Raw genomic sequence first — 13,762 nt, 5'->3', positions numbered from 1 at the left:
AACTTACTAACCCTAACCAGTTCATCTTTGTATTATGGGAGGAAATCAAAACACCAAGGGGATTATCCTCAAAATACAAATAAAAATATCTGATAATCACACTAAATGCAAGACTAATCTCAAAGCTACTGTATGCTAAGTAAATTTAAGAACAAGCTTCTTGGTTCCATATTATATTTCAATGCACAGGAAGCAATCTTGCAATCCAAATTGTCATTTTAGAATTTACTGAATGGAATGACAAAAGGTAAAACCTGCAAAAGCCTCTCATGAGAACTCACAGCCTTTGTAGCATAAATGGAAAAATTCCTTTGCTCCTTTCACCAAATGTGTTTAAATCAGACAATATATTCAACCTCCAATGCCCTTTTTGTAAATCACAGCATACAAGAATACTCTCCTCTAAATGTTCTCTTGAAAAGGGATAAAAAATGGCAATTGTTCGGGCCTATAGCACAAAATTAAAGGTAAAACAATACAGCTGTGCATCACTATTTATACCTAACTCAATTCCACAGTTACTACATTTCAAACACTTTATGATATAGTAATTGTATTATTAACGCTATATTATTTTAGCGTAGATAGCTAACAGCTAAAAGTTACTGCTAACTGCAAAAAAGCAACTAAAAGATACTGCATAATTTTTCCTTTATAACCCAAGCTAGTTGCTGCAATGGTATGTTTTATATATCAGTGTGAATGTAATCTCTGTCTAAACACCAAAAGCTCAACTAAAATGAAATTTCTAGATGATCCAATATCTCATGCTCCTTTATCAACTAAGGGGGTTATTGGAGCTAGTGCTGCAACATACTGCTGGGAGACCTAAAGCATGAAGAATAGAATCCAGAAAAGAACAAAACCATTTCTGAAGCTGCCAGGAATTACATTCCAATGAAGTTGAGTAACTGTGCTTACTTTGTAGTTAACAAATACAACTTCATCAGAGATATATTACATACATATTTAGACTGCTATTTACTCAGTATAGACATATCAACTTCAATATTGTTCTTTTTTCAAAGAAACAGGATTCCTTTTGATGAGCCCCTCACTAATTCCTAAAAGTTAAAACAAATAGATCAGTAGATGTGACTGGTGTCAAACCTATCAAAGAGCATACTGACAAAACAATCTAGAAGCATGGATTTAATCGAGGCAAATATTTTCTTCCAGGCAAATAACCACTTCCTCAATGGCAAGAAGACAAAGATGATGGTTATTGACTTCAGGAAAACACATACCACTTACACCTCTCTTCACATCAGTGGCTTAGCAGTGGAAAATGCAAGCAGTTTCAAACTCCTGGGAATGCATATCTCACACAACCTTTCATGGTTTCAGAACATATCCTCTACAGTTAGGAAAGCTCACCAATGCCTCTTCTTTCTGAGAAGACTGAAGAAAGCTGAATGAACTATGTACATCAATTCTCTCATCATTCTACAGATGTGCAGTTGAGAGCATCCTTAATATGCAACATCATATGGGAACTGCCCTGTGATGGACAGAGGGGCTCGACAATGGGTAGTTAACAGTGCCCAATCAATCACTGGCATTAACCTACACACTATCAAGAACACATATACAAAAGGATGGCAAAAAAAGGCCAGCAATATCATGAAGGATCCTACCCACCCTGCTTATGCACTGTTAGTCCCACTCCCATCAGGAAGGGGACTACACAGCATCCATTCTGATCAACACCTCCACTACCACTACATCCACATTTGCCACTCATCTCCACAACCCCTCAGCATCCAGTATCCCCCATGCACCTCCATTTTACAGTTGTAAAGATTGTCTTTTATAGGATTATTTTTATATTTATTATATTGCTTATGCTTCTTTTATGCTACATCAGATCTGCAGTAACAATCACTTTGATCTCCTTTACACTTGTGTACTGAAGAATGACAATAATCTTGCATCTTAATGGAGTTGGGGGTGGGGGTCAAAACCAAACAACCTAAATTGCATATCTGTAAAAAATGTCCATGGAAATAAATGACTGTTTCTAGATTATGGTTTGCTGTCGTTGCAATGTTGATCAGATTATAAAGGTGGCAAAAGATTTAGAAATGAGAAAACATTGGCAGTTACGCGTTGTTGCCCCAACAATAATTTCATTTATCATCAGGAGACAAATACTGGTATTTTTAATTGGTTATTGATAAGTATCAACCCTCATACAGTGGAGATACTGCAACAAACTACCAAAACAGGTCAATCAGATGAATCCCGGATTCACCTGAGCGACATCTGTCCAAAAGCCCAAGCATACTGACCCATACAAATACTGAATCAATAACAATTTCTTGCAAAAGAAATGTAATTTCAAAAAGTAAGATCATGTAATCAATATAAGAGCTGTGAATCAAGTCACCGATCAATTCTTTAAAAATGGCATTTGTAGCCTGGAAGTTCAGAACATTACAACATTACTTAAAAAAACAAAAGATATAATGCATGAACAACTCAATTTTTAAAAGACATTATGATTAAAACAAGATGCTATTTCAATTCTTAAGTTTTTAACCTCACCTCTGAAATTGTTCTATTGTAAAGAAAATCAAAAACATTTATTTTCACTTACTAAACTGACATGAAATTTATTGCTTTGCAGCAGCAGTACGAAGTCATGAAATTACTACACATTGCAAAAATAAATAAATAGACATAAAAAGGATTAATGAGGTAGTGTTCATGGACTGTTCAGAAATCTGATGGCAGATGAGAGAAACTGTTTTCTGAATTGTTGAATCCTGTATTTCCTCTCCAATGGTAGTAATAAGAAGGCATGCCCCAGAGGGACAGGGCCTTTAGTAATAGATCCTACTATCCTGAGGCACCGCCCTTTGCAGATATCATCAGTGGTGAGGAGAACTGTGACCATAATGGAGCTCGCTGACTCTACAGCCTTCTGCGGGTTTGTGAAATCCTGTGCATTGAAGCTGCCAGTCAGAATGCTCTCTACTTTACATCTATATAAATATGTAAAAGAGTATTTGATAACATACCAAATTTCCTCAAACTCCAAACAAAGCAGAGCTGCTGACATGTCTGCTTTGTGATTGAATCAATGTGTTGGGCACAAAATCGAGCCTCCAATTTTGACGCCCAGGAACTTAAAATTTGCTCATTCTTTTCACCATTGATCGCTCAATAAGGTCTCCTGTATGTTCTCCCCACTCCTCCTTCCTAAAGTCCACAATCAATTCCTCAGTCTTGCTGACACTGAGTTTGAAGTTGTTGCAGTAGTGACACCCCTAAACCAGCTGATACGTCTCTCCTGAACACCTACTTATTGCCACTTGAGACTTGACCAACATCAGCAAATTTATAGGTGGCATTTGACTTGTACTTAACCACACAGTCATGAATGTGGAGAGAGTAGAGCAGTGTTATATAGTGTTAAGGCCAATTTATACTTCTGCGTTGAATCTATACCGTAGGTACCATGTACCTTACACCGTACGGTGACATGCACCTCCCCAAAGTAGTAACTCACACATTACGGTGACGTAGACCGCAACAACTGTGATTGGTCCGCTTGGTAGCATCGCATTTCCTCCTATGCATTTCCGGTTGTTTCTTCTCCACCATGTCTGTACACCAATGTGAAATAGATGAACCAAATCGTCAAATCTACCTGCCAACATGCGAAAATGTTTGAAATGCATTTCCTCGTCCATGTCTCTCACGAAGAAACTCAACACAGTGGCATCGAAACCCCGCTGCCAACGCAGAAGTGAAAATCAGGCCTACAATGTAGGCTATGGCATAGCCGATACGCAGAAATATAAATCAGCCTTTATTTAGAGTATATCACGCGAAATAAAGCAGAGTAGAGTATTTTCTTACATTAAATTTCCTATAATGTAACTAACAAGTCCTAACATAGCTCCCCTCTGTCCCCACCCACTTCCAGCTGTCCCCCTCAGGTGTCAAGGATGACTTGCTTCTAGTTCAGCTTGGTGGGTTAGTGATAGTCACAAGACCAGTGTTGAAGCTGCATAGTGAACGCTACGTGGAGCTGGTGGTCAATGACAGTGTTGGTAAAAAGGGTAATTTGGGAATTGGTGCCCTTTCCACCAGTTATGCTGGGCTTCTGCATGCTCCAGCTGAAGGAATTCAGGATTATAGGTGTCATTCTGAATGTTTCTACTTCATTTTGAATTGTTGTGGGCTAAGGAATCCCAGTGGTCAGTGAAACTGCCATACTTTTTCTAAGGAGACACAGCGACTTATTTTTGTTGTCCACAAAATGGTTGTCAAATAGTTGCTGGATCTTCTGCAGCTTTTCCAATACAATCTGTTCTTTACACAATCAGCTGGACCTCAGCCCTCAGTAGAGTTCCTAATGCAAGATCATTTTATGCTTAGATAATTAGCACCCAGATAATCCTGATCATTCTTATCAAGTCAAACCAGATGTATTCAGGTAGAGAAGCCAAGAGTCTTTACATAGGTGGCAATAGTCTTGGAACTCAGACCAGTCCAGGCTTATGAATATACTCTATTCACTCTTGTTTAGGGACCATTAGGGTGCCTATGAAGTGTTTCCAAGCTGAGGAAAGGATGAACTAGATCCCAACCTTGTCAGCCTCAGAAAGCAGGGCAGTTTGAAATCCTGTCTTACTATAGTACTTACACTGCATGGCACACAAAGACTCAAAAGCAACACCAGGTGGCCAGCTGATAACAGAGATATCAATCCACTACAAACATCTTGCTAGGGCTATTCTCAAGGGTAGACCGCGAGGTTGTGTTGACAGGAAGGCTGCTGGGGAAGAGAGACTGTGGAAAGAGGGAAAGCAGAGGAAGCCAGGAACAGGGAAGGAAGGAACTCGATGAGTGAAAGGATGAAACACTGAAGTGAGAAGCAGGGAGATGATGGGTGGAAAAGGTAAAGGGCTGAAGAAGAAGGCATGATAGGAGAGGAGAATGGATCATGGGAGAAAGCGAAGAAGCAGGGGCAACAATGGGAGGGGATAGGCTGATGAGGAGAAGAGAAGAGGTAAGAGTGACCTCATCTTGGCAGTAGAGTGGCCATGGACTAACATGTCGATAAAGTTATGGGGATCGGAATTAAAGTGGTTGGCCACCAGGAAGTTTTACTTCTTGCAGATGGAGCGAAAGTACTCAACAAAGCAGCCCCACAATCTACATCAGTATCACCGATGTAGAAGAGATGGCATCAGGAGCACCAGATACTGTAGATGACCCCAACAGATTTGCATGTGAAGCACTGCCTCACCTAGAAGGACTAATTGGGACCCAGAATGGAGGTGGGGGAAAAGGTGAATGGCCTGCATATGGGAAGAACGTGCACACAGAGGATGCCGGAAAATGATCTCAGACACCCCGAGATGTAATAGCATTGCACTAATCACTATGGTGCCACTTAATCCTCTCTTTCCCTGCCCACCTGGATTTACCTGTCACCATTCCCTTCCCCTACCTTCTCATTCTGGCTTCCTCTCCCTTCCTTTCTAGACTTGATGAAGGATCTCAGACCAAAATGTCAACTGTTTATTCCTTTCCATAGATACTGCCTGACCCTCCTGAATTCCTCTAGCATTTTGTAAGTATTATTCTGTGTATATATCTGAATTCCTCTAGCATTTTGTAAGTATTATTCTGTGTATATAAAAGCTAGTTGACAAAATCTTTCAACACAGTAAAATGATAAGTTGGTGTAAAAATTCTGCTTAACCAATTATCTATTAATCTAATTTTGCAAACAGTTCTTGACACTGTTTGTTGATAATTTAATAGAATCACTTAAATTTCAAAAAATATTAGCAACTGAAAGTAATAGAATGCAAAACAGTTGGACAAAATAAATATACATCTCACAATAATATGGATAAAATTACCCACTATTTTCAGTGCATCTTTAAAAAAAAGGTAATGACTCTAGTTTCTTTCAAAAAGTCTTATTTTAAACTACAATTGTGCAGTACATCTGCAAATGCTCAGCATGTCCAGTTTGTTAAATTCTCTAACATGATCTACATATGGGTAGAGGTAGAACATAAATATGATTGTAACACTGCTCTTCTAAACAGTATTTGCAATAAATACATTATTTTATACTTCATTATCTTTAAATTACTTCAGACTATCTCTGAAAAGATGATCATGTATTCCCATGTACCCATGACATTTTTAACACTTGAAAAATACCACTGATATCATTGCTCACATTGTCTAGAACCTTGAAAGTCATTGACCATTAATGACACACCAAGTTTTCAGCATTTTACAGCTATGTAATTTAAAGGGCATCGATTACTGCAGTCTTCTGTATGATAACTGCTCAATTAGAAATCTGCTCCAGTTCACCACAAAAGCTTCCAGTGAATTCTACCATTATGTGAATACTTGAAAACTCCTGATAACAGATGCTTTCATTGTGGTTCCTTTAACTTTGCTTAAGAAAAGGTGGTGCAAGTACGGACAGTGTATAGAGGGAAATTGTCAGAAGTTCCAATATTTGTAGACCATATTCCAAGAAGTCATCAGAGTCACCATGTCCCTGTCTCAATTTCTCTTTTCATCTATTATAAAATCATAACAATCTTCTTATTCATGTTCCCAGCAACATCATTTAGGCTTGTTTATTCCCAAACTTACAGCGACAGAGTCCTAGAATTATGATGGATGGGACCAGGTCCTTGGGCCCAACTTGTCCTCAAGTTGCCTATGTTTGGTCATAACCTTTGAAACCTTTCCTATCCACATATCTGTGAAAATTTCTTTTAAAAGATGTAAATACTTCCAGCCCCATCACTTCTAAATGTGGAGATTGCATACAATACTTCTAAAATTACAAATTTATATTGACATTCCATCCATACTTATGTTCACAGAAACAGAATATTACTAGCCTTAAAATAAGTATAAATGTGAAAAGAAAAAAAAAATGTAGAAAACTACCTCTCTCGAAGAGATAATCGCTTTAAGATAGGGCTTTGTTTCTGGAAATATGATGATGCTGAACAGTTCATTACCGTCGCAGGAGAGAATTGTCTGCCAGCTGGTCCTGACATAATATGTGCATCAGTGCCTTCAGAAAAAACATCTAGATCTTTCTCATGAGGCTTCTTGATGGCCTAGAAAGTAATAAAAAAAGGCTGTAATTATTATCACTAGAAATACACAGAGGGAGCTTTGACCTTGGCAAATCATGTCTTTAGAAATACCACTGTATCTTGATTTAACAGAAGCTCCAAATAAAACACCGTCTATGCTTTTTAAATGGCAAAAAAAATAAAAGTTATATATTACAAATTCAAACGTTTTGCATTCACATATGAAAATGTTGGTGTCACAGCTTCATGTAAATAACAAATTACCTATTCACAAACAAATTACAATTCAACACAAAGATGCTAGAGGAACTCAGTATTTTAGGCAACACTATGGAGGTAAGTGATCACTCAATATTTTGGGCTGACCTTCATCGGGTCTGGAAGGAAAGGGGAAGAAGCCAGAACAAAAGGGTGGGAGGAGAGGGAGGAGCATGAGCTGGTGGGTGATAGGTGAATCCAGGTTGACAAGACAGGAGATAGGAAGGTAGGGTAGGGGTGGGAGAAGTGGGAATGAAGTGAGAATCTGGAAGGTGATGGGTTCCAACAGATTCCATTTTATTCAGCCCTTTGCTTCTTCCACCTATCTGGAGCCTTCCTTGTGTCTCAAAATTATAATTTATGTTTGAATTATCTAAGTCAAAGGCCAATAGAAGAAACAAGAAATGACAATAAATAGGGAAATATAAAACAAATCAAGCACATACAGTAAGAAAAATCTATGAATTTTGGAAATTTTTTTCAACAACCATGGTGATTTAAAAAATTACTAGCAGGCATATAATTTCCACATAGCACAAAAGTTGATTTTATGTGATTGGGTTTTTATGTGGGACTGGAATTTGGAGCTTAGTATTAGTGAATCCTCTGTAACACAAAATATTACGGCTTTGAAAATGCACCTGCACCTGGAGCTCCTAGAACTTATGAATATTGCCATAAGTTGCAGAATAATCAGTCACAGATGTAACATGAACATTCTATTCTTATGAGCCAATTCTGCTGAAAGCTTACAATGTGGTCATTTCTATTATGTAGTTAGCAAATTTTGCATAGGTAAAAACAAAATCAATAAAAGACCAATATAAATATAACTAAACTGAAATAAATGTAATTTAGTACCTCCTGTAGACATAAAAATAACATTTCTGTATTTAAGTGTCTGATTCAAATAACATTCCTATAAATGGTTGAAGAGATAATTTAAAAAATGTTCATTTCAAGTTCAGTTTTCCAAGACCTTCAATATAAAAACTAACACATAAGAACAGATGTGTCATGAACAATGTCAATCATTATCAATTAAATGCACACTTTTTGGAAGAAATTAAAATAAAAATACATTTTCTGAAGTCTTGTTGGGTCTGTAACTTCCACGTAGCGATGGATCTGAAAAAAATATGATATAATGACTGATTATTTTCACAAAAAAATGAGTAACATTTTTTCATTCCATTATGAAATTTTTTCTTTTTTTTTCATTCTGTGAACTCAGACCTGGAGGCTTCCACAATGGATCAGTCCAAAGTATCATCTACAGGTCAACCCACCCCATCACCATCCTCTCTCTCAGTGGGAGACATCCTCAGGTATTAGATCTTGTGTCCATCGGGGTCTCTCATTCTCTTGCTCTGTGATGTTGAACTTCTCATAGACCAATTCAGCTTTTGGATCTGTATCGTAATGGGCTGCCAATGAGCGTTCAATTATTCCTTCCTTCCTGTCTGTGTGAAATTTCTGCTTCATCCAAGATTACTCAAAGTTGGTGTGCTTTGTTGTGGAGAAGAATAAGTGTCTTTGCCTGAGGTGGTCCATGGGGTCAAGTAAGATGGGTTGTTAGGGAGAGGATGAGGACAGAATCCCAGGGATTTAATGGGAGAGGGGTTCACTGGGAAAGTGTCTGTCAACCTTTGGAATGATGAAGATCTGGTTCAGAATCAGAGGGGTGTGTTTACTGACTGACATCAGGGGTTTGTGGAGCAAAGATTACGGATGTAGGTCTGGAGCTTCGGAGAATGAGGGGATAAAGGTTTACAAAATTATGAGGGGTATAGATAAGGTACATGCAAGCAGGCAACTTCCACTGAGATTGAGTGAGATCAGAACTAGAGTGAAAGGTGAAATGTTTAAGGGGAACTTCAGAGGGAATATCTTTACTCTGAGGGTGGTAGGAGTGTGGAACAAGCTGGTGGTGGATGTGGGTTTGATTTCAACATCAAAGGCAAGTCTGGATGAATACATGGATGGGAGGGGAATGGGCGGCTCTGTTCTGGGTGCAGGTTGTTGGGATGAGGCAGAATATTAGTTCAGCATGGACTAGCTGGGCCAAAAAGCCTGTTTCTATGCTTTAGTGCTCTCTATGACTCTATGTGTTAATTAAATAATGCCTGGCAAAATAAACACAAATGTTCCCCTGAACATAACAGCAACTAAAAGTTGGTTTCAAGTTGGTGGCAGTCTGAAAACTCAATGTCCAACCCATCTAAATGATTTGATAACCCATTTTCACTATCACCTGGTTCAGAAAGAAAACAAGGGCTATCCAGGGAAGAACTAAAGTGTATCCACCAACCAGACAGCCTTCTCAGTGGCAATGAAATTGGCAGCATTTCTCCAAAGTAACATTAATCAAAGAATGCATTCAGCTGATGACAGATCTCTCCTGCAGGAAACATGAAACAATTAGATACTCTGGCAGGGCAGAGAGAGGCTCATCCGCTTCCAACGGTACCAGCTTTTTTGGGTGCAAGGATCTATCCTAAAGACATTGCCTCAAATTTCTGTCACATTTATCAATATAGGTTGAGAAATCAACCATTGTCTTCACTGCCCAGTTCAAGAATCTGTACAGAAAATGATAAGGTACTCATAATGAGAGATTGCAGAAAACATACATTAACTTTTACAATTATTTTCATAGAGCATTTAAGTTTTTAATTTAAGTAATTATATTGATTTCAGAAGCTACAGCTCAAATGCCTCCTACTTCTATATCTTAACCTGCTCATCTATGTGTATGATTGTGTGAATGATATGCAAACTATACCACATAAAACCTATTATTAACCTAGCACTGACCTCAACATGCCACATTGGAGGTAAAATTCTAGAAAATTTGGATTGTATGAATGAACAGCTGAAAAGTCCAAATAACAATTTTGTCTCCAACTTCAGAACAAAAATAAATATGATTAATATAAACAAATAATTTTTAAAATTATACATGCTAACATCTTATAGCAAGAGCACACTTCAGCCACTGGTATCAAATTTAAATGTCGATTGTTATTTAGAGATATGAGATTGATTTGAATATTACAGGCTATTGGCAAGATGTTTCCAGTGAGCCACGGCAACGTAATGCGGGTTGCTTACAGAACTTCTAAATATACCTCATTTGGATTGCTCTCACTGTAATCCGAAGCCTGTAATTTCCCTATAAGTGTACTATTGAACCATCTTAATGAACTAGCAATTTCACAATCTTCTAAAGGCCTTCTATTCCATGTCCAGACAACACTTTGGGAAATCTGATTATTTGAGTGTCCTTCTCCTACCTGCATACAGAGACTAAAGAACAAGCCTCCAGAGATGAGGACAACAAAGAATTAGTCATGGGAGGCAGAGGGATGGTTATGGGATTGCTGCCAATCGATGGACTGAGCCTGGGTCAAGGACTTATCAGAGGATCTAAACGAATACGCAGACTTTATAAAAACAATCGCACATGTGTGTGTGTCCACAAAATCAGAGTTCTTCCCAACCAGAAGCCTTAGATGAACCACGAGAGCCACAATCTGCAGAGGGCCAGATCAGTGGCATTCAAGTCTGGTGACCAAGTAACACACAAGAGGTCCCGGTGTAAACTCTGGAAAACAATCATATGGGCAAAGTGGCAATTCCAAACCAAAGATGTATCACTGAAGGATGCTCGACAGCAGTGGCAGAGCTTGAACGCTATTACTTCTTACAAAGTGAAACCAAGCCACATAGATGACAAAAAGTCTTCACTCCCAGATGAGCTCAATGCCTTCAATGCTTACTTTGAACATCAAATCATGGAGGAACCTTCACAAACTCCCACAGCTCTGAATGACCCTGTGATTTGTTTTGAGGCTGATGTGAAAGCATCCTTTAGGAGGGTGAACCCATGGAAAGCATCCAGCCCAGATGGGGTACCTGGTCAGAGTACCAGAGACCTGTGCTGATCAGCTGGCTGGTGCGTTCACCGATATTTTAAACTCATTGCTTCAGCAGTCTGAGGTACCCACAGCTTCAAGTAGACTTGAATTATACCATTGCCTAAGAAGAATGTGGTACCTGCCTCAGTGACAATCCTCCAGTAGCACTTCCATCCACTGTGATGAAGTGCTTTAAGAGCTTGGTGTTGAAACATATCAACTCCTGCCTGAGAAGCAAATTGGATCCACTCCATTTTGCTTGCAGCCACAACAAGTCAATAACAGTTGCCATTTCATTGGCTCTTCACTGAACTCTGGAACATCAAGATGCCCTTTATCAGTTACACCTCAGCATTCAATACCATCATCCTCTCAAAACTAATCAATAAGCTTTCATGACCTTAGCCTCAAAACCCCTTTGTGCTACTGGGTCCTCAATTTCCTCACTTGCAGATTCCAGTCAGTTTAGATTTGCAACAACATCTCCTCCACAATCGCCATCAGCACAGGTGCACCACAGACTGTGTGCTTAGCCCTGCTCTACTTGATCTGTACCGCTGGATCTCTGTTTATTTTCTGATCCTTAGGGTTTTTTCAGGAGTCAGGAATGACGAACAGTCTTAATTCTACAAATTCCATTTATTTTAGAGTATAAACAAACATACAAATACTAAGCAAACCAAATAAATAGCTGCGAAATGATGCAAAGACAAAGGCATAAAGATAGCTAAGATGGTGCCTCTGAAAAATCTATCACTTTTATAGTAAGATAAGGAAATTTCCAGAGATAGGAATGAATTAGTTAATAAGCTACATAATTAAAACAATTACATCACGTGGGTAATGTACTGAAGTACTTTGATAAGTAAATGGAACACCAACTGAGACACCTTTGTTGTGCTACCCCTCCCCTGCAAATAATGACACAAAAGGTGGATGTACATAGTGATTATGTTAGGAGGCAAGGAGGTTCTGAAAATATGTGAAAACCTTCATTCTAACAGAACAATGGAAGTGTTGAGATTAAAAAGATAAAAATAAAATATTTTTAAGAAGTTGCTAATAAAACTCCAGAATTTTCTCATCAGATACACCTTACTATTACTAGCGTCAGCTAATCCTGGAAAATGCTGCACTTTACGGATCTTGGTTCATATCAAAGTTCATAAAAAATTAGAACCATAAAACTAACTACTCCTGCATCATTGGCTCTTATTTTTCCATGAGAAAATTAATTTGGTAAGTACTCAGTGTTGTTTCACTGGAAGTCTGCAAACAGAGGGACCTCTAGAGATTGCTTTCAGCCTAAAAGAAACACTTCCAAAGCTATTTTTACAAAAAAACCCAGCAAACTAATTTACTTTCTAAGATTGGCCAAATTGCTTGTTAGTAATAAATAGAATTGGCAAGAAAATAAGGTTCATAATGAACTTTCGGATTTATTAGGCATTTTTCTAGTTAAAGGGTGAAGAGCCACATGCACACATATTAAAACTATCTGCCCAGGGCAGGGTTGCTTGTGCTGACACAGCAAAGAGCAAGGTTGACAATATCAGCTTAATTCTAGAAATAAGCAGGATAAGGTAATTTACACAGGTCACTGACTGCCCAAGGGCACTCCAACTCTTTTTCAGCAGAACCTGTATATCTGTATTGGAAGTTTGTTAATCATTCTTAATAATATGCTTGCATCATCTCTTTGGAGAATGTGCAATGCAGCACTGCTCATACTAACTGAATCAAAATTAATTATAATGCATATTGTAATATCCATTAGAAATTATCTATAATATCCTGCTTTAAAAATCTGATATTCATTATTCTTCATTCTGCATTATTAGTGTATCTTTGCCAATGTCGCCATTGTTACCATCTATTAAACCATGTTTTTAGATCCTAGCTTCTTGGAATTGTGTAACAATTTGATGTCACGTGGTAGTCTAATTTATATGGCTGGTTTAACATCACAGCATGATACAACAAGGACAAAATCTTAGCCAATCCAAACAGTTGACATCTGACAAGTCTCCTGACTAATTGGAATTATAATATTCTAGGCTGTGATCAACACAGAGAAGTAGCTATAACAAAATACAATAACTAAATAAAGTACTTTGAACTTAATCACCAATGCTTAAGAACACAAAATAGAGAAGGTATTGGTCCTACCATCATAAAATGATGAACTCAGAGGCCAACTCTTCTGATAATTCGGTTTAGGATAAATGGATGTGTTAATGCATAGATCATCAGTGGTCAACAACTTATGATCAATCTGAAGATACAAATAAAGTTTAAGTTAAGTATGCAAAAGTATCTTTCCTCATTGATTTATGTTTCTTTTCAATACAAACTCAGGTTTTCATATTCAATCCCATACTTTAACCTAATGTATAGAATTAAGTATTATCATCGATATATTGAACAGGAAAGCCAATCATTGCCCTGTTTTGTGGAAAAATAGATAACATCTCTGTGTTA

At 38.0% G+C, this 13,762-nt stretch overlaps 1 protein-coding gene across 4 annotated transcripts in view; it reads right to left on the bottom strand.

Moving 5' to 3' along the window:
- The window catches only part of spata6 (spermatogenesis associated 6), a 76,256-nt gene that overhangs the window by 19,732 nt on the left and 42,762 nt on the right, over positions 1-13,762 (bottom strand). For 3 of the 4 annotated variants that reach the window (XM_059984264.1, XM_059984265.1, XM_059984262.1), the window contains exons 8-10: positions 13,451-13,556; positions 8,443-8,489; positions 6,949-7,124 (exon numbers count right to left, since the gene is read on the bottom strand). In XM_059984264.1, coding sequence (XP_059840247.1) covers positions 6,949-7,124; positions 8,443-8,489; positions 13,451-13,556 — 329 coding nt within the window. The remainder of the gene's footprint in view (positions 1-6,948; positions 7,125-8,442; positions 8,490-13,450; positions 13,557-13,762) is intronic. The other variant, XM_059984263.1, reaches the window with a different exon arrangement.

Source organism: Hypanus sabinus, chromosome 11 (assembly GCF_030144855.1).
Source record: "Hypanus sabinus isolate sHypSab1 chromosome 11, sHypSab1.hap1, whole genome shotgun sequence".
Lineage (NCBI taxonomy): Eukaryota > Metazoa > Chordata > Chondrichthyes > Myliobatiformes > Dasyatidae > Hypanus > Hypanus sabinus.
Note: the sequence above shows the minus strand (reverse complement) of the source record. Positions and strands in the feature narration are given on the sequence as shown.